The sequence below is a fragment of the Eschrichtius robustus genome, chromosome 4 (assembly GCF_028021215.1).
Source record: "Eschrichtius robustus isolate mEscRob2 chromosome 4, mEscRob2.pri, whole genome shotgun sequence".
Lineage (NCBI taxonomy): Eukaryota > Metazoa > Chordata > Mammalia > Artiodactyla > Eschrichtiidae > Eschrichtius > Eschrichtius robustus.
In genome coordinates this window covers 1,581,125-1,603,813 of record NC_090827.1, presented here as the reverse complement: position 1 = coordinate 1,603,813, position 22,689 = coordinate 1,581,125, and the positions used below count along the sequence as shown (strand labels likewise).

General features: G+C 38.0%; 1 protein-coding gene across 2 annotated transcripts in view; it reads right to left on the bottom strand.

Moving 5' to 3' along the window:
* The window catches only part of GLRB (glycine receptor beta), a 78,388-nt gene that overhangs the window by 2,923 nt on the left and 52,776 nt on the right, over positions 1-22,689 (bottom strand). Inside the window, exons 5-9 of one of the 2 annotated variants that reach the window (XM_068542381.1) lie at positions 21,356-21,585; positions 21,166-21,248; positions 19,447-19,587; positions 14,398-14,550; positions 4,758-5,050 (exon numbers count right to left, since the gene is read on the bottom strand). In XM_068542381.1, the coding sequence (XP_068398482.1) occupies positions 4,758-5,050; positions 14,398-14,550; positions 19,447-19,587; positions 21,166-21,248; positions 21,356-21,585 (900 nt within the window). The remainder of the gene's footprint in view (positions 1-4,757; positions 5,051-14,397; positions 14,551-19,446; positions 19,588-21,165; positions 21,249-21,355; positions 21,586-22,689) is intronic. The other variant, XM_068542382.1, reaches the window with a different exon arrangement.

Below are 22,689 nucleotides of genomic sequence, written 5' to 3'. Positions count from 1 at the left end.
CCCTGCAATGAGACAGACTGTGTCTCTAAACCACACTCACAAGTAAGAACTAAAAATGGTCACAAGGATCATGAACCAAAGATTGACCAACGAAAGGGGTTCCTCACTTGTTGCGTGAAGATGAATTAGCCAGTGAATCCAAACTCAGAAAATCCAAAGACGCTGTGGATATTTCAGCCAGATCATATGCTACAGAGATTATTCAGTTGATCATCTCTGAATTATTAAATTTGACTCAATTCCCTACAATATACAAAATAATTATTTCACACTGAACTCTCTCTGGCCGTCAGAAAAGCTCTTGGAAAAGACAGAGGTATAGGGCTGACCAGTGGCTTAAGGAAAGGCCACAGAAGGGGGAGCCCATGATTCCACTGCTTAATCTTCCACTGTTCTTACTCCCGACCTTTGTGATTCACCTTGGGAATCTTCACTAAAATATTTACTGTTTTACCGAAAAAGGAAACCATGTCATTGTACACTACTAGTACCCTCTAGTTTTTGCCTTAGTTAGAATAATACATTGACTGATTATGTGGATTCTATTCACATTTACTAGATTACGGCTGGGTAAAAATGATGCTTACTGTAAGATGTAAAACAAATCATTCCCCAGCAGCCCTTCAGGTACCAGGATGGTATCCTTTATCCGCACAAACACTGAGGCATATTTTCTGGGCAAAAGCCAGATGGCAGTGCTCAGAGATGGATAGCGAAGAAAACCAACATAGACTGAGTGAAAAAACAAATGAAAATGTGTTACCACGTCCTCTGGCTTTATACACTTAGGTTGTTTCCTTTTTTTTTTTCAATTTTGAACAAGTGCTGGTAATGTTATTTTTTGAAGCTGGTCTCTGAATGTTGGCTTTATTATTATATCTTTATACCACATAGATATTTGTACATCCTGTTGGGTAAGAACTTTTGAAGGATGTTTATGTAAGTATAATTGTACAAAAGTACACAAGACAATGTTGATAAGTAGGAATGGGGATTGAGGCACTGGAGTTTCATCCTTTCTGCATGTCAGCACCAAGCTGCTCCCCATCGCCAGTGTACTGAGGCACCCCGTGTCAGGCAGGCCACACAGGGACCAAGGATGCTGAGGTCACCAGGCAGGAATGGGAGCTCCCACCCCACTGTGTGAGGGGCCCGGACTTCACGTCCACCAGGCAGCAAGGAGGGAGCAGCCTTCCTTCTCCCGGACAAACAGCCAGAGAAGGCAGCAAAAACAGAAAGTTTAGACAGGTGCAGTATCTCATCACATAATATGAACTGTCTAGGTGGCAACAGAAAAATCACTCATGGTACAAAGAACTGGGGAAGATCTCAGAGTACAGTCAAGAGAGACCAACACCAAGACGAAACGTGTTAGAATTATCCAGGAAAGGTTTTAAAGCAGCACGGCAAAATCAGCAATTACGAACATGCTTGGAGCAAATGAGAAATGGAAAGCCTGAGAAAAGGAGTACAAAATCCCAGCAGAGAGACAGAGAGAAGGAAGGATGAAAGGAAGGAGAGAAAGAAGGAAGGAAGGAAGGAAGGAAGGAAGGAAGGAAGGAAGGAAGGAGGGAAGGAGGGAAGGAGGGAAGGAAGGAAGGAAGGAAGGGAGGGAGGAGGGAAGGAGGGAAGGAAGGAAGGGAGGGAAAGAAAAAAATAAAGTAAAAAAAGAAAAAGAAAAACCAAATGAAAATTTTATAACTGAAAAATACATTTAATCAAAACATGAATCTCCGTGGATAGGCTCAACAGGAAGAGGAGGGGGTGGGGAAAGAAATCTGTGAACTAAAGGTGTAACAGGAGAAATTACCCGACCTGAACAACAGAGAACTTACTAGAAAAATGAGCAGAGCCTCGGTGGTGACGTGTGGGCCTGTAACAGAGAATCTAACATCTATGTCATCACAGTCCTAGAAGGATGGGGGAAAGGTACTCAAAGAAATAACAGCTGAAAACTTTTCCCATTTGGCAAGAAGCATAAGCCTGCATTTTTTTTTAACAAGCTGAAAAAACCCCAAACCAGATGAACCCTAAAAAAGCCACTGCAAAATATATAATTAAACTTCTGAACATTAAAGGCAAAAAAAAAAAAAATCTTGAAAGCAGCCAGAGAAAAATGACACTTTACCTAAAGGAGAAAAACAGTGTGAATGAAGCAGAGTTCTTCTCAGAAGCCACAGAGGCCAGAAGGAATGGGCACAATACTTTTTAGGTGCCAAAAGAAAAGAACTTTCAACCGAGGATCCTATTCCCAGTGAAAACACTCTTCAGGAATGAAGGGAAAGCAAGACATTCCCAGATGAAGGAAAACTAGGAGGATCTGTTACCAGCAGAGCTACCCAAAATAATGGATAAAGGCAATTCTCTACAAGGAAAGAGAACAATAAAAGATAGAACCTTGGAATATCAGAATGGAAGAAAGATCAAAGTAAACAAAAATATGCATAAATACAATAAACTTTCCTTTTCTCTCTGAGTTTTCCAAATTATGTTTGATGGTTAAGCAAAAATTGTAACACTTTCTAATTAGGTTCTAAGAAGTATTTATAATAATTTTGTCATGTGAAGAGGAAAGCAAAAGGTGTTAAAGGCAGGTAACATTTCTACACATCACACAAAGTGGCAACAGAGTGACACCAGGAGACCGATAAAGTCGTGTGTATATAATGGGACACCTGTAGCAGCTTCCAAGCAAGAGAGTGACATGCTTACAAACAATACAGGAAACTCGAAATGTCATTCTAGAAGCTGTTCAGGCAGTCACATGGAAGAAGGAGAAAGAAGAAAGAGCTTAAAAATAGAACAAACAGGACACAAAATATACACCCTGAGAAAACCATAATTCAAAAAGACACATGCACCCCAATGTTCACTGCAGCACTATTTACAATAGCCAGGCCATGGAAGCAACCTAAGTGTCCATCAACAGAGGAATGGATAAAGAAGATGGGGCACATATATACAATGGAATCATTACTCAGCCATAACAAGGAACGAAATTGGGTCATTTGTAGAGATGTGGATGGACCCAGAGTCTGTCATACAGAGTGAAGTAAGTCAGAAAGAGAAAAACCAATATCGTATATTAACGCATATATGTGGAATCTAGAAAAATGGTACAGATGAACCTATTTGCAGGGCAGGAATAAAGATGCAGACGTAGAGAATGGGCATGTGGACATGGGGGGTGGGGGATGAATTGGGAGACTGAGATGGACATGTACACACTACCACGTGTAAAACACATAGCTAGTGGGAACCTGCAGTATAGCACAGGGAGATCAGCTCAGTGCTCTGTGGTGACCTAGATGGGTGGGATGGGGGCGGAGAGGGGAGGCCCAAAAGGGAGGGGATATACGTATACATACAGCTGATTCACTTCGTTGTACAGCAGAAACTAACACAACATTGTAAAGCAACTATACCCCAATAAAAAATAATAATAAAATTAAAAAAAAAATAAAATAAAAATAAAATAGACTGAAGCCCTAAATATATCAATAAGTTCATTAAATTTAAATGATCTAAATATACAAATTAAAACATGAGAATGGCAGAGAAGATTACATGCCATCAACCAATGATACGTTGCCTACAAGAAACTCACTTCACATGGAATGATATAGACACGTTGCATGGAAATGGAAAGAGATATGCCGAAGACATGATTCTTTAAGGCCATGATAGCTCTGCATTAATGGATATTTTATACATATCCTTCATGAAGAGGATTAGGGTATAAAGAGCTCTAGGGCTGGAGGAACCTCCTTACAAGGCGGCAACAAAGTATTTGCAGGGGGTCTTGGCTGTGGGCTCAGAAAATGAGATGAATGACTCAAAAGAAAAACAAACAAACAAACAAAGACCTGCAGACAGCACCACGTAAGAACAGTTTGCTTGCCTCTGTCTCTAAAAACGTGTCTAACGTTCTAGGTGTTGGTAGGAGTGGCAGTCAACAAATGGACATGGTCTGGGGCCAGATGTAGGCAAGGTTTCCAAGGCTGTAGGATGGTTTGGACCTGTTAGTCTCTTGTGGAACTTACCATGCTACGTTCAGTGGAAATGGTCCCCTGCCCTAGGGTCTTCTCAACTAGAGGTCATCAAGTACAGGCAAGCTGGGGTGAGTAGACAACTGTCCTCAATCCATGATGTGGTCTGTGGCTCCAGGATTTATCAGTACCTGAATCTAGAGGCATGGTCCGCTATTCTTAGACCCATCACCAAGTGACAAGGCAAGGTTATGGGTTTTAACTGTTCAGTTCTTCTCTAGCTATTCACTCTGTGCTGGACAAATCCCAAACCATGGGCATAGTTTCCCTATGAGCCAGGCACCCAATAAAGAAGTAGCCTGCCTGACATGAGCATTGTGAAGCTCTCCAACTTGATGGGGAATGGGTGGGAGATTGAATCAAGAACGTGCGCCCCGTAAGCCTTCAGCCCCCCGGCCACTCACGAAGGTTTTGTCAAATGAGAAAGAGTAAGAAGGTCTGTCATTTGGGCAAGGCCTCCACATTCAATGGTGACCATCAAAGCAAAGGAATTTAAGCAACCTTAAATTCCACGGAAAGTTCTCCAGTAATTTGATAAAGTGTTGATTTTTTTCTCGGTTAGTACTGGACCTAAGTGTTTTCTATTCTTTTCCAAAAAGTAGGTTGTGCTTAGTCCCTTTTCATCTGTGAGAGAAAAACGAGTGAGGACCAATTCTACCAAACCTTTAAACCCGCAGAATGCACTTTGCTGGCCGACGTCATCCTTACCTGCAAGGTGCTGATGTGAACAGGTGTGCCTGTGCCATTCACGGTGTTCTTCTTAGCCGCACTCCCCCCCTTCCCGTCTGCTTGCTCAGCCTTGGCAATTCTGGCTTTTTCTGCTTCAACTCTCTTGGGGTTATTGAGCATCACCTGGACGACCGCGTACTCCACCAGGGACGCAAAGCCGAAGAGGAGACACGCGATGAGCCACACGTCCAAAGCCTTCACGTAGGACACCTTGGGAAGTTCCGCAGCCAGGGTTGTGCACTCAGAGGCCAAGCTGAGCACTGAGAAGATTCCTGCCGGACAGAAACAGGAATTCAAGTTGCTTTTTACTCCCGTGAAATGTTCTACAATCACTGCTCTTTGATGAAATCCCCCTCCAATAACTTTCAACGCCCCTCAGGTCCCCTTAAAACTCAAAGAGTAGAAGAAATACCATGTACTTGCTTCTTATGTAAGAATTATTGAAAGCGGGTAGTATGTGTGTAAACACTTAACATTTAAAAAAAATAAATATTTACATTTTTTATTATCCTAATAATGAAAGATGTACTTGGTTCTCTTTGCTCTTGCGTTGGGAATACGGTAAACACTATATTAGTATCAATAATCATTTAAAACATTGAAAAATATATATTCCGCCAGTTGCATCATTTCAGAGGCTCCTGAAAGGTGTGGAGTTTTGGGTTTGTTTTTTTTTTTTTTTAATATTGAAGAACTAAGAGACTCTCTCCTAGAAAGAAAGGCTTTTAGTAAAATATAACTTCTGCAGATTGAAACAATATTACATATATATATATATACATATATATTACTATTATATTGTAACTATCCTCTATCCTGAAGCAAACTAATTAACAGGACTATGTTTTAAAAGTTAATATAGGTTTTAACGTTTTCTAACCTGGAAGTGAAAAGTAACATAAAAATCCAAGATCTTCTCAAACATCGCCCTAAACTCAGTTAATTATACCTATGGGCATTAATTTGGCAAATCATCTTCCCAAGTTATTTTTTTATTCTTAATCAAATGTTATGTCAACTTATCAATCAAAAACAAGCCTTGAAGTAGCATATATTGACACCATTCTCTGTGTTTCCATAGCATTTCATGCTCATCAATAACACAGAATGTATCAAATTGTAGTAAATTTAGTAGTATACCTGCCTCTTTATCCTGATATATTAGCAACTTTATGAATGAAATGGAGAATAGTGCCAGATTATAGAAGGCCTTGAAAGTCCTAGAGTGGATCTTTTATCGTATTTCATAGAGAAATGACATTATCAAGAGAATATTTCAATAATGTCACTCTTCTAGGGATAAAAAAAATATCCTGAGAAAGAAAAATATAGGAGATGCAGAAACAAAGAATAAGAAAATGAAGGATAGGATGGATGTGAAAGGATTTTGGAGAAAACATTTTTTAAAACTTGATTACTGTTTAAAGGAACAAGGAAAAGATTGAGACAAACTTCTAAACAGAATGACTGGGAAAATACCCATGAAATATAGGAAGAGGAGAATATAGAAAAGATGTGACTTTGGAAGGAAAACACCGAGTTAGGTCAGATAAAGGCCGAGAAACAAAGAACTGGTGACCACGACTCAGCACAGGGCCCCCAGGAACTTCTTGAAGGACAGATTGGCCAGTTTCGCTCAGGGGAGGTTGTGGTGGAAAGGGAGGGGACTCCGGAGAGGCTCAGGCATCAGAAAAAGGGGGTCAAAGGAGCAGAGAAAGATTTGGAATAATAGGATATTAATGGACATTTGGGAGATATTTATAATCCCAGGTGTTAGGTTAGAAACCATGGCGGCCAATTCCGTTAAGATCTGTATCATTTCGAAGACGTAAGAATGGAAATGGAGATCAGTTGAGAAGGAGGAGAATGTGGACCTCACTGTGTGCCTTGTCTTCAGGAAATCGTATTAAAATAAGAAACGTCCACTTGCTTTTTTATCCTAAAATAAGAAATCCGAGCAAATATTTCTCTGGACAAATATTTCAGCCTTATCTTAATATGGCCTTCAGATGAGATTACTTCATTCTTTAAATAACCCATAGTGAAATGCTGCCTGAATTTTACTACATTATGAACCAATAAAAAGAAATGTGAAACCCATCATTCATAAAAACGGGGATATTTATAATTTCAATATTGTGTTCTTAATATATTATCCCCCTTTAATGGAGCACCTCTCTAATAAATTCCAGGACTTCTTGGTATAATCTTTCTATAACGTGTTTAAAACATATAGTCCTTATTTGTCATTTGTTATTTTCTCTCCCTAATGCAAAAACAAACCAAGTCTAGATTTCAAATCAGGGAATATGTCATAAAATTGATATCAACTCTGATAAATAGGCGTGGGGTCTACATCTACTAAAAGTTATGGCTAACAAATAATATAAATCAAAGTATTAATAAATTAGCTACATAAAGAAGTTAACCTGAATAAAAACTTCTATAAAGAATTCAGGGTGAAGATAAAGTTGTTTAGCTCATCAGTATGCAGAAAGAACTTTATAGTGATAAAATCCTTATTTAAGAGACCACTATTGATAGTGAACTCCCATTGACTATGGGATGCCCAGAGATTTCTCGTTCAGACAAGGAAACATCTGAAAAATAATTCTTTAATAGCATATACTCTAGCAATCTATTGCCTAAAAGAGGAATACCAAAACCTAGAAGACTGAAAAAGGAAAGCAAGAAAAAGGGTGAAAAAAGAAAAGGAAAAGAAAGGGGAGGTAGAGATAGTATTTTTTTTTATATTTTATTTATTTATTTATTTTATTTCTTTTTCTTTTTCTTTTGGCTGTGTTGGGTCTTCGTTGCAGCATGCAGGCTCCTCTCTAGTTGTGGCATGCGGGTTTTCTCTTTCTAGTTGTCTCATGCAGGCTCCAGAGCGTGTGGGCTCTGTAGTTTGTGGCACGCAAGCTCAGTAGTTGTGGCGCGTGGGCTTAGTTGCCCCGCCGCACATGGGATCTCAGTTCCCCAACAAGGGATCGAACCCACATCCCCTGCATTGCAAGGCCGATTCTTTACCACTGGACCACCAGGGAAGTCCCTGTAGTATTTTTTATTAACAACAAATAGAACCAACAGAGCAAGTCAAGGAGAAATTGTACACAACAGCTACTGTCTAAACCTGAAATCATCTTTATCCCATACTGAGATGAACTACACTATGCACCAAATTCTTATATGGAGTTGTGATTAATAACATGAAAATTTATTCAGAAATACTGCTAAATTATTACATCAGCATGTCATCATTGCACAGCATTCTAATCAAAGGATACTAAAAGGAAAACTACAATTACTACCATGTGGGAATCCAGAAATAATCTCTGAAATGTTTGAAAGAGATCCTTATAATCAAAAAGATCTTGAACCACTGTTTCAGATGATAAGAAAAGACTATAATAAGAAAGAAAGGTACTGTGTGTGACCTGCTAGAGGTCTGAATTGTGACCTGAATTATTCATCTTTTTACATTTATAATTAAAAAGTATTTGTTTAAAAAAAATCCTTTTTAGCAGCAACTAAAGCATTTCATGTACCAGGAAAAGAAAGTGTTACAGTAAAGTTTACGTAGGGTAAAAAGTATAAGACGTTACCTCCACAGTTACTTTTATACTTAAAGAAATAGGTGAAGACAAAGTCTACCTAAAATTCACAGAGGAAGCTTTGATACTTGTTAGCAATGGAAAAAGTAAATCAAAAAGAGATAGGAAGAAAAATAAAACTAGAACACAAAACTGATTTTTTTTTAAAAAGCAAAATGAGTCTAGGGTAAATGATATATGTTCTTCTCCTAAATTTTAGAAAATAAAAATTATGGGCCTTAGAAGGAAAAGATTGGCAAATTGATTTCATAATCTTTTGGAACAATGTAGGGGGAAAAAAGTAGAAAAGGGAAAGATACACTGTGTCAAAATAGCTGTATCGACAGAATATCCTGATATTTAATCTGTCAGTAATACTATTTCTTTTTTCTTTTCAGATAAAATTATATATATGTGTGGGTCTAATAACAGAGCTTCAAAATACCTGAAGCATAATTCCATAATTAGAGTTGGGGATTTTAACAACACTCTCATCAATAACTATAATAACTAGACAAAAGACATAAAAGATTTTAACAGTACTATCAACCAACTTGACTCCATTCATATTTACAGAATTCTACACCCAAGAGTGACAAATATACAGTGCAAGTGACATGGGATGTTTGCCAGGAGACATATGCTGGGCTGGACCATTAACAAAGCCTCAATAAACATAAAAGGATTGAAATCATAGAGTATGTTCCCTGACAAAATTAAAAACAAATCATATTTGAGTACTTATGAAAACGCTAAATATTTGGAATCCAAACTACACATATCTAAAGAATCCATGGGCCAAAGAAGAAATCACAAGGGAGATTAGAGAATATTTTTTTAATGAAGGAAGATGAAAATACAGTATACCAAAATTTGTGCACTGCAGCTAAAGCAGGACTTACAAGGGAAATTTGTAACTTTAAATGCCCATGTTAGAAAAGAAGAAAGGTCTAAAATCGGCTATCTGAGTTTCCACTTCAATCATCAAAAAGAGATCAAATAAAATCCAAACTGAGTAAAAAGAAATAATAAAGAGCCAAAATCAATGAAAAAGAAAAATAAACAGATAGAAATGAATGAAATGAATGCTGATGTTTTGAAAATACCAAGAAAACGGATAAGTCTTTCTCTAGAGTGGTCAAAAAAGAATTCACAATTTAACAACATCAGGAGTACGTAGGAATGAATACATCACTACAGCTAGACATTAAAAGGAAAAACCAATATTATGAACATGTTTGTGCTAATAATTTTACCTACTCATCTAATAGCTAGGAATCAATTGGTAAAATTTGCCAAAATAAAGGGAAAAAACATAAACCTTTAAATATACTCAGAGAAAGCATTTAAGCATTTGGCAAAAGTCAACAGTCATGCTAAAAACCCTCTGCCAACTAGGAAGAGAAGGGAACCTCTTCAACCTGATTAAGAGATCTGTAATAACTAGAGCCACTATTACACTCAACAGTGAATACTTCAACTATTTCTACCCAGAATCAGGAATAAGCATCTCTCACAATTCTATTCAACATTGTACCAAGGTCCAAGGCACTACAAGAAGTAAAAAAAATTAAGTATTTGGGGAGTATATGACACAGGAGTATGCGAAACAGGCAAAACGCTACCATTATTTTGATAAACACTATGCTAATATTTTAGAAAAGTTAAACATACTTTTCCCATAAAATGCAGAAATCTCATTTCTAGGTGTTTGCCCAAGAGTAATGAAATGTATGCCCACACAGAGCCTTGTACGTAATTATTCGTCACATCATGTGTAATACCCCCAAACTGGAAACAACCCAATCCCCAACAACTGGTTAATGGGGAAACACACTGTGGTATATCCATACTATGAAATGCTACTCGGTAGTAAGATAGAACCAAACATTAACACAAGCAACAACACATATAAATTTCAAAAACCTAAATATGTCCCTAGTTTTCTTTTAATGAGTCAACATGTTGACTGATCCCACTTTCAATTTACGATCACTGACCTCCAGAGGTCCGCGATCCTACCAGGCAATCAGGGTGTACTTCCCCAGTTCCTTCACCAGTCTCTCTCCCTTCAGAACCACAGCGCTCTTCCCCCATCACCCTTGCGACTCATGACCTGGCTTCCCACTTCACTAAGAAAACAAAATCAGAGGCTAGCCCCCATGACCACGTCTACCCTTGCGTCTCAGTATGTGCCCATCAGCTCTACCTTCTCTCCTGACCCTACAGACCAGCAATCAGTCAACCCGATGCACCAGGCACTTCTGACCCACTGCCTATTTTTATAAATCCAGTTTTACTGGGACATATCCACACCTATTCAGCTATGTATTGACTAAGGCTGCTTTAGTGTTATGACAGCGGATTTTGGGGTTTCAACAGAAACCTCAAATGTTTGCTATTCAGTCTGTTGCCGAAGGAGTTTGCTGACCCCGTGGACAAATCCACTGTGTTCTATCTAGCAAAGGCCAATCCCTCTGTTTCCTACCTCCCATCCCCTCTCACCGCTCCTGCACTTCTTCCATTTCTCATTTTTTCCTTCACTACTGGTTGTTTTCCACCAAAAATAAATGTGTGTGGATTGTCTCCCTTAGAAAAACAAAACCAAGAAACCCTCTCAGCTCCCATCCTCCCTGGCTATTTTCCCACCCTCCCCTCCTGTGGGCAGCTAACGACCTCCAACGAACGGCTCTGGGTGCCCCTCCTGTGTTCTCCTGAGTCACTCCGACCCGGCTTCCCTCTTCTCCTCACTCCATGGAGACTGTCTCTGTTCTGGATCGCAGTGACCCTCCAGGCTGCTAAAGCCAAGGGCAATCTTTAGCCCTAACCTTGACCTACAAGCAGCTGGCCGGTCACTCTCCTCGCCTGGACACACCTTCTCCACTTGGCAGGATTCCAGGAAACCACTCACATAGATTGTTCCTCATGTTCTCAATCCCAAGGATTTAGCCCTGAAACTCTTCTACCTACACTCCACTCACAGCCTTACATACCATCTGCATCCTGACAAACCTTAAATTCTGACCTCTGGTCCTGATTTCTCCAAGACACCCCAGACTTGTACATCCACCTGTCTACCTGCTATCTCCACCTAACAGACATCTCAAACTCAGTGCATCCGGAACCAAGCTCCTGGTCGTCCCACTTTTTCAAACCTACTTGACCTGCAGCTCTGCTCACCTCCATTCATGGCAATTTCATCTCTTCAGTTTCTAAGCCAAAAACACCTTGAGGTCAGCCTTGATTCTGCTTTCTTAAATCCCACATGCAACACATCTGTAAATCTTTCTCTACAACGTCCTTCATCTAATATGTACAAGCACCTGCACTACCGCCCCTGGCTCACATCATGCTTATTGCAGGCCTCCTACCTGCTTTGCTTGCTTCTACCTTTGCCCCCTGCCAGTCTATTCTAAACAAAGCAGTAAAGATAAGCACTTACAATTTAAATCAGATCGTGCTCAAAAGCCCTCAGGGGCTTCGCATTGCACTCTGAATAAAAGCCCAAATCACCGGAATTCCTTAAGAAATATTCCATAGCCCACCCCTCGCCCTTGTTATTTTTCTGATCTCATCTGCTAATCTCCCTCTCTCTCACTGGACTCCTTAGTGTTCCCCGAATACCCCAGGCACGCTTCTGTCTCAGGGATTCTGCCCTGATCGTTCTCCAGGTACCCTTTCCTAACCCATCCTATCCTATCTTATCCACAGTGGTCCATTCCTTCCCCTCCTTCTTGCCTCTGTCCAACATCCCTTTCTCATCAAGGCAATTCCTGACAAGCAGGCTGCCGCTCTCAACTTCCCATCCCTGTATCACCATCTTATATATTATAGGTTGTACTTATTTGGTGTCTGTTTCTTCCCAAGAGAGTATAAACTCACTGAGGCCGAGTTTTGTTTGTTATTTAATCTATTTTATTAACTATTTATTCGCTATTTACTTTCTAACCATATCTCCATCTTTTTGCATAGTACCTAGCCCATAGTCAGCCCACAACAGATATTTGTGGAATGAATCCGAATGTGTCAAAGTGCTTTGAAAAGTGTAAAGCAATCTGTAAAGGAGGCATATGATGAACTCCTGAATGGGTGTTACGTTCATTTTTTTCAAGCCTCCAAAAACCTCTGGAGTACTTTTCCATCCATACTTGGACACGTCCACAGCGTATGTTCACAGAGGCTGGATGTGATGGGAAGTTGTCACAGCGGGTAGGCACAGAGCTGGAATTCAAACCTGGTTTCACTTTTAACCATTAACTGCTTTCCAGACAACAGGTCTGCCGGACGCTAAGTGACAGCTCACGGATTTTATATCAGAAGTCCTGCAAGAGACGGGGATTTACAGAGAATGTCCTTTGAGAATATGTCAGGGACTGGGGTGTCTCCAGAGAACCCTTGGAAGGCTGAAATTTCAATTTATATCACTACATGAGAATAAGATACCTGTAATAAACCAAAAGATTTAGCAATTTGAGGGAAATGCGTGATATTTTTGACAAATGTAAGAATTTAAATCTAGTTTTGGGGGTGTTTTATTCCCAGTACAATATACTACATAGTTAATTCTTCTTCCCTAAAGGATTACTCTATCAATTGTCATTGCTTCATTACAGATACACCACCTTTAGGATGAAATTTCTCACATTTTTTGCTTCTTAAGATATGGATTTGGTCTTTGGGGTTTTAGTTTGATGTAAATCACCAAATTTCTTATTTGGATAAAATTGTTATTTTCATTGGCACTTTCCTGGTTTCCTACTCTTTAAAATCTGTATTTTGTTTAATTCCCCCAGTAAGTCAGGAGGGAGATTTACACAAGGCCTTTTTGATAACAGAAAAAATTAAATGCTGCAACTAATCCGTCACCAAGAGGTCGGGTACTTCACAGACTTACTGATAGAAGTTCCAGGTGATATTAAGAAAACACACACACACACATTAATGACAAGTTTTAAAACACTCCAAGCAATCAAAATTTGTTGTTACAATGTCCTTATTTTGAAGTTTATTCACTTTACCCATAAGAAAGGCTCTCAGACTTCCCTGGTGGCGCAGTGGTTAAGAATCCGCCCGCCAATGCAGGGGACACGGGTTTGAGCCCTGGTCCGGGAAGATCCCACATGCCGCGGAGCAGCTAAGCCCGCGAGCCACAACTACTGAGCTTGCGCTCTAGAGCCCGCGAGCCGTAACTACTGAGCCCGTGCGCCACAACTACTGAAGCCCGCGTGCCAGAGCCCATGCTCCGCAACAAGAGAAGCCACCGCAATGAGAAACCCATGAACCGCAACGAAGAGTAGCCACGGCTTGCCGCAACTAGAGAAAGCCTGTGCGCAGCGACGAAGACCCAACGCAGCCATGAATACATGAATTAATTAAAAAAAAAAAAAAAAAAGGAAAGGCTCTCGATTATTTCCCCAACCCAAGACTATTTAAGCCCTATAGAGACATAATTTTCAAGTCTGGCTATTGGCGTTTCTATGTCACGGAGCATTAAAAATAGCGAACTGGAGAGCACAGCTAACCAGCCTTCCCTCTCTCTAGCCTCTCTTGATGGTACAGTACACAATAACTAGTGTTTAGGAAGATGATGCAAAGTCATGTTTAAAAAGATAAATTCTATTACGTATTCCCTGATGAAGAGTATGAGACAGTATATGATTTAGAAAGACTTCTATCCAAATAGTCATTTGTTTTTAAGCTTGGCACCGTTGGGGATTTTAGCCTTCTGCTATCCATGAAAATCGCTTATTAATAATTATTTCATGAGAGTCCAAGTAGGATGGATTAACTGCTTAAAATACCCCAAGGACACAAAAAGAGAAAACTTAGTTTAATTATAGAATGCCTAAACATGGAGAAAATCTAGTTCAATGTCAAGGACTGAAGGAAGTCTGAAAAAAAAAAAAGGTTGCCATCAATTCCAAAACTCACTGTCTCAAAATCATTTGGTATAATTTCAAAAGTATACAGTCATTTGTATAAAGATGCGGCGCACTCCCGACCCCCCGAGAGAGGCTGGAACACGTTACCCAGGGGCACTCTGGCAGCACTGGCATCGGGGCTGATCCAGAAGGAAAGCCAGGACAGAACCACAATGAGCAGGGTTGGGGCGTAGACGCCCATCATGTAGAAGCCCACCTGCCTCCTCAGGGTGAAGATGACCTCCACGCACGTGTAGTACCCTGCCAGCGACAGACACAGGCAAGAGTGACACTCCCGCAACATCCAACCGCAAAATCACATCGTGCCCGTAAACTACAGGTCGCTTCTGCTCGAGGCAATTTCACAAAGTGAACTCCACGAGAAAAGGACGGGGGCTGGTTCTGTAAATATATATCATTTACGTGATCTAAGAGGACGGCATGGTGAGACCTGTTTCACCTGACCTTCTGCAACTTCATTATGAGATTGACAAACAGACACCACATGCTGCTCTGGGATGGCCAGTCTCGGCTTTGAAGACTTTGTTCCGAGATTTTGCAGTGACTTAAACTTCCCATTATCCTTGGCTACTCTGGGAGCAAAAGATCTCAAGAAGCCACTGGGAGCAGCAAATCAAAGCAGAGCAAGTCTAAAAAGAAACATCCCTGGATTACACATTGTCAGTATAATTTTCAGCCACGTGGACCACTTCTTATCTGGAAGGGATGACCATCTACAGGAGCTCATATGCATATTTACGCAGGAAATGTGAAGACAGTCTTGGGGGTAAACACTAGCAAGGGTAAGAAGTGAGTGTTCCCAGTCTATGCAGGTAAAAGTTAATAAAGGGCAAACATCTGACATCCCTCCCAAGTCTCCCCTGGTTCCACTCCAGGACCTCAAATGTTCTGGAATCGAGGGAAAGGGCTTCACTTTCACAGGCTGAGACTAAAGCAGACATTGCCCTTACACATCATTCTAGGGCTGCCATGATATCAACTGGTCTCTCAAATTAATCATAAATTATGGGCAGCCTCATAACAGCCTTTGCTGACTGGAGAAAGAAAATAAGTGACACAAATATCCTCCCAGCACTGGCATACAAGAGACGTTTCCAGATGTTTGAGATGGTTTTTTTAAATGTTCAATTTAGATAAAAATGTCATTTCCCATTCAACAAAAGGAAGGTTATGCATGAATTCCAAAAAGTTAAAATATCTTCAGTTGTGTTCAGCTTAAACTGCACAGAATTATTTTAAAATGTTGAGACAAATGAATGGACAGTGCATAAATAAAAAAATTATGGGGAAAAAGACAATATTATTTTTTTACTGTGCTTTAGTTTAAAAAGTTGTATTTATCTAGTTTTCCTAGTTGGGAAGAAGGTATATATTTCTGATGCTAGAATAATCTTCATATTTATTCATTAATAGTATCTAGAGCAGTAATTGCACACAAATAGGGTCTTTAAAAGAATGGCTATTCTCATCCTTTTATCAAATAGCTTAGATTAGAAATCTATCCTTTTCCCAATAATCATCGATACCTCGGAGGGATTAGAAAGATATTAGGGCTAATCTGTAACAAAAATAAATAGTTGATTTGAACTGAAGTAAATTCTAATTATGCCAAATGTTTCCATATTATATCAAAATAAGACAAGCAATGCAGAGCGTTTGTCTTTTTAAAATTTCAAGTTCATTAAAACTAGGCAATTCATTTAAATGGTGCACAGGTTCTAAAAAGATATGAAAGGCAAAACGATGGAAAATCCCCCTCCCTTTTCAGTGCCTACCTCTTATCTCAACTTCCTGCCTGGACAAGCGAGCACATATGCTTCCAACTAACAACCATGTGCAAAACTTCCAAACTATAATCTTTCATAAGCCCATTCGCTGCAATTAAGGAGGCCCACAGCGTTTCCTACACGTGGTTCTGCAGTACCTTGCTTTCTAAGAGCGTCACTCCCTCAAGGTAACTTTACATTCACCTAGTGGCTATGAAATGGGGAAGAACACACGTGTGCTTATTATGTATCTATAGGAGCCTAGGTTGTCACAAGGATTATAACAATTTTCTATAAAGCTGCTCGCTTTCCAATGCATTTGCACGTCCCATCCACCACATTCAGATGACAGCCTAGTAACCGAGTGCTTCATCTGAAGCCACCCCCCCGGGAGCTTCCCAAGACGTGGATGCATTTAGCACTAAAATATACGCTTGGATATCATAGTGATTTGCTGCATAAACTTTTACGAGAAACATTTCTTGATCTTTTTTGACTTCCTGGTACTGTTACATTTATGAGGGGCAGGTGGGCAGCTAATGGATATAAATGCTCATTGGCAAATTCAATTTACTTTCTATTTCCTCTGAGCTTTTATTTGATTATTATTCACTCAGGCTTCCAATTTAAAGATTTTTCTATACTTGTGTACCCATATATTTCTCCACCTGTGTAATTTCTACTATTATAAATAAAACCCTAATTTTTAATAAAGTTAAAGCCAAATCACTGTTTCGGATAATTTTGTGCAAATTAAATACTGGCCATCATTTTATGTGTTGCTTTCTGTATCTTTTCCAGTATTCTACACTGTTAAGCATTCCATTTATTTTGAATGTTCTATTTTCCTACATACATTTCTAAGTATTATCCAAACATTAAAATGTTTTTCTTATATCCATATACTGATTCATATAAATACTGACCAAACATGTTTACTGAAATACAGTGCCAATTATTATTCTGTCAGCCATGAGTTTTTTGTTATTTTCTGTATCTAATGAGATATAAGCGACTTATTTATGATAACTCAAAAAATACCACACACAAAAACAAATCTATGAAAGATTTACTTATCGTAAACCTTGAGTATATCCCCAAATACTCTCTACCACAGCACACCCTCTTACTTCCTTCTTAGGACTAAAAGAATTATATTTACTTTATTTGCTTGCCATGTAAGAATATGGATCTGTAAAACAGCAGAGATCTGTCCTTTATTCACTGCTGAGTCCCCAAGTAGAGGCTTCTTTTTTGTTAAGATTGTTTTGATGTGGACCATTTTTAAAGTCTTTACTGAATTTGTTACAATATTGCTTCTGTTTTATGTTTTGTCCTTTTGGCCACGAGGCATGTGGGATCTTAGCTCCATGACCAGGGATCGAACCCGCACCCCCTATACTGGAAGGTGGAATCTTAACCACTGGACCCCCAGGGAAGTCCCGAGAGATTTTAAGTTCAGAGCTTAAAGGTGAAAAAATGAATAACCCCATGATTTTCAATACTATGACATGATTTTATACTACATAAAATTAGAAATAAAATTACTGGTTTTATTTTTCATCTCTAGATGAAGTTTAAAAGTTCAGTAAACTCTATTTCAAGTTTCTCAAACAATTCAGAGACTGCATTTTGAAATGTTAATCATATAATCTGAATGTCAGTAACGATTTTCCAAATATAATAGCACTCACTGAACTCATAGGATTGTTGTGAGGATTAAATGATAGAATTCCTGCAAAGTGCTTAAAGCAATGCCTGACAGATAGCAAGAACTCAAAAAGCCATCTATTAAATGTTTCTATACATCAATCCTCCAAAAAACTTCTCTTGGCTTTCAAGTTATTTTTTCCATTACTAGGTGAGAAATCCCTGAAAACTGTAGTCAGTCTCAATTTGCATGAGTCGTAGAGAAGAGACTGACTGTGCCCAGGTCACAGCTGACTGATTTGCCCTTGACCTTCAGGAAGTTGTTGACCCTGCATCTCAGTTATTTTATGTGTTCAATAAAAGAGCTGGCTCAGCATCAGCCGAAAGATCACTTCCACATCTGACGATCAAGGTATCTACGATTTCTTCACTGAGTACTTTGATGGTCAAATTTTTAAGAGCTCTGTTTTTCCATTAAAAATTTTGATAATTCTTTCAGCAGTGCATTTGCTCATTTTGTCTCTTGTCCTAAAATACTATAAGCTCTACAAGAGAAGGGACTATTTATGTATAAATGTTACATAATCTGTTAATTTATTTAAAGGTCAATGACAACAGATGCTTAAACTAACGTTACCTCTAAGTTGGCCCGTGTTGTATTTATTATTACAACAACGTAAATATGCAACTATTCACTCTTTTATTCTAATCAACAGGTATGTTTTAAATCATATTTTGTCCTTGATGATGTCACGATGCAGCATTTTAGCTCAAACATTTCATCTGTGTAAATTTTCCACAATTACACTACACATTTTTATTTTTGCAAAGTCGACATAAATGTTGCAATAAACTTAAACTTTAATTACATCTATTGCTGAATATCTTTGCCATGATTTACTTCCTCATACAGAATTAGAATTTTCTGGTAATTTACAAGTTAGACTGATTATTAGTGTGAATGTATTGATCAAAAGTCAATCACCTTTTTATTTATCTTGCTGAGGAAAATAGCACTATATTTAATATCTAGAGCCTTCAATAACCTATAACCTCCAGAGGAGACTCAAAGGTTGAATACTAATCATATTATGAAAGTATTGATCAGTGAGTACTGTATTTTCATTTCTGTAAAGCTTGATGTGATTTAATGAATGAGGTTAATTTGTTGAGCTTTCATAATTGGCTGTTCCATAACCTAGATCAAGAATATTGTACGGCAAATTTTTACTCATGTCCAATTATTTCATGTGTTTACTGTTTCCTGCACAGCATAAAGATTAAATTTTTTGAAAATTAAGAAAATGGGTCAGCCAACATTGAAAAACTGCCCCAAAGACAGCAGACGAATATATATGGGTTACATTGTTTATATCCATGATGTTTGGCCCTAATATGAATCTTGTCAGAGCAGAACTTCTAGGCAACATCTAAGAAAACCACTGCCTGGAGAGTTCATATAAAATAAAAAGTTGAAAACCTCTTGTTATCCAGAATTACATAAAGAAAAGCAAAACTATCTAGTGATAAAATAAATTTTAACTTTAGTGGATGTAATTTTATGAAAGATTTAAATATATCAACATACAGATATAATGTTTATAAATATTGAATTTATTTTTTAACTAGTTTTCTCTGTTCTGTCCCTAGCATATTTTCATATTGAAACAAATCTTTGAAATAAGACTTAGTTTTGTTTAATTTAAAGAATATTACTTACCAGTGCCTTTATAGTATTTTGTACAGTTACCATATTCAATATCTTCCTTTTTAATATCAAATTGAGGCAAGGCAATTTTTTCTAATTGAACAGGATCCCCTGACTGCCAGATAAATCGTAAGTCATCAGTTGTGTAACCAACTATAAACAAAAATAAATAAAATATTAGTTTGAAATATAATTATTAACACTTCTTTAACATTTTAACATCCAGATATTAAACACAGAAATGGTAAAACAATAGGCCCTTTTATGAAACTTTTGTTAGAAATGTAAAGAGGTAAAATCTATGGCCACTAATAAAAATATTAGCACAAAAGTTACAGATAATTGGCTTAAAGAAAGAACAAGCTAAAATAATCAGCATGTGGCAGATGGTAAAAATCTTCGGGTGTCATGAACAGTAGTACATCTGTCTATGTCAGAATTCTGAACTGTCATCAATGAAAAAGTAGTAAATAAGTGATACTAGCTTTCTGAATGTATACATTTACAATCATGCAATGTGTTACCTGGAGATTTTTAAAGAAACTTAAGCACCAAAATGGGTTTTTTTGAAGAATTCACTACCAACTTCCCTAGAGGAGTTGCATGGCCAGAGGAGAGTAATAAAATAGCCCCTCAAATGGACATCACTCCATCACTAGAGCCTCCTGGAACCCACATTGTGGGCTTAGGTAACCTGGCTACAATTCAAGGGCCCCATGGGTTTACAGCATGTTGTAGCCTACCGTTCAACTCTTACATGCCTATATTTTTTAAAGCCATACTTTAGTGTATCTAGTAATAGAATTGAATGTATATACACATTTGAAATTGTTTATACAAATGCATATTGACACACAGGCACACGTATATACAATACACACACAGACGTGTACATACATACACTTACATCTGCAAAATCTCACATTATAGTTAGAAAGCAAAAAATATTGTTCAAATTTAGGATCCAGCTTCAGTAAATTAATCAACAACAACAAGTAACCACTAAGTAACTTTAAAGCATGTCATCAAGCAAGCACATACATTTTATAAGGTGATTCTTTGTAGGAATAGGTCACAGTATATGGGTATTCAGGCTGAAGATACCTTGCATTAGTGTTAATTTTTCAAGTTTTATTTCCTACTTTGATTTTCACATGACAAGCTTCATAGCAAAGTAATTAATAAATATATTTTAGAGATAATCATTTCAATGACTACACCTGGTACCTCTTTTAGAAACTGAAAAATATATGATTCTAGAAACATAGAAAATCCAAAATCCAATTTTGTAAAAAATAAATTTTTTATAGATCCATAGGAAAATGAATGTTTGGTAGCATTTAGATAATATTTTTCAATGTTTTCCAAATTTTCTGCTCTGAAGAATGTGGTTTTAACATTAGAAAAGTTATTAGGACATCGTTTTCTCCTTTACCTTGCCTATATATTACTCAGATGAAGGCGGTGATTGGAATAAGTTAGAAGGGTACACACCTACACCTACAACAACTCAACTGAAATCAACTGGTAACAAAAGAATTCATCTATCTTAGTATACAAATTAATATAGCAAAAGGAAAACTATAATTTCCCTAAATAACTTATTCTAACGTCTATTTGTAATCAAAAGCATTAGTTTCACAGTTATTATCTAAGATATTAGTAGCATGTATTGCCTAGAAATTTTAAGCATTTTTATCCCTATGGTGACTTAGGGTCTCATTTACATACAGCTCTCAAGTTGCATCTTGCAACGTTGTGTATCCATGGGAAACAAGGTCAAGTCCAAAGGGCACGAAAGAGTAATAGATAGCCTGAAAGCAAAAACAGACATCTTAGAAGTTGTTTAACACATGTCTCTGTGATATACTGATTTTTAAAGGAAAATATGAATCTACAAATATTAGAGAGAAAAGAGTACCTCATGCTGACGAGGACATCTCCATCCCGAAAAATAAAGAGGAGGATATTTTCCTGGGTTACATCATGAAAATTGGCACTTTTTTCATTTGCAAAAAATAAATCAGGTTTCCACAGACACTTGTACATCGTGGGGTCCACCGTCAGGGCATCCGAGCCCCGGAAATCACTAGGCAGCTTCAGTCTGGGGTCATTCCACTTCTGTCTCAGGAAGATGTTGACTCTATAATCCTGGGAAAATTACGTGTGCGTGTGTGTTTACTGCCATTTTTAAGAATGCGTTCAGCGCCAGAATAAAAAGGGTTCAATCATTAGCAGCACAAATACGTTTGCTCTTCCAGCATCAACAAGGATCACAACAGCTTGGTATAAAAAGCCCCTCGTGTCTTTCTAAGACTCTCTACAGACATCCTCTTAGCGCTTGCGAGTTCAAACGTCATCATAGAACTTTACCAATAATTGCTTTACTGTAATACAAACACCAATTATACCAGGGGGTTAGTTGGTGTTGTCAAAAAAGCACAGGAACTGCTAAATACTGCCATTATTCTTCTCCCAAAAGTAGGATACATTTTGATTAAAAATAGATAAGAAGCCAAGAGAAAATATTTCACTTGTCTTTTACTAAGTAGCAAACTACAAAAATAATTTATGTGTATATAAAGCTACAAGGGGGTGCGGGAGGGAAGGATTGGAAGTTTGGGGTGAGCAGATGAAAGCTGTTTATCCATAGGATGGATAAACACCGAGGTCCTACTGTAGAGCACAGAGAACTACATTCAGTATCCTGGGATAAACCATCATGGGAAAGAATATGAAAAAGAGTGTGTATACAAGTATAACTAAGTCACTTTGCTGTACAGCAGAAACTAACACAACATTGTAAATCAACTGTACATCAATAAAAATAAAATAAAAATAGAACTACATATATGTATAAAACACATACTTTACATATATACTTGAGGAAGAAAAGGAAAAATTATCCTTGCCTACTCATACATGTAAATGATTATACAGAGGTAGTCAAATAACATTTGGATTTTGCCAAACAGATGAGAGTACATGAAAAATTTGTAAATGTTATATTCAACTACAGTAGGAAAAGGTTTTGAAATCCACTAAACAGCTGATTAGTTTACTTCAGTTTTTTGCCTATCTCCAAAGTTTTAATTGTAAAACTTTGTTAAAGTTGGATTATATCAAGACATGTATATTCTAAGAATACGTGAACCTAGAAACACGTTTAATACCTTAATACATTTTATATTTGCCAGTGAAATGAGATTCTGGCACACATTGGGTTATTGGGTATATACAGTCAAAAGCAGCATT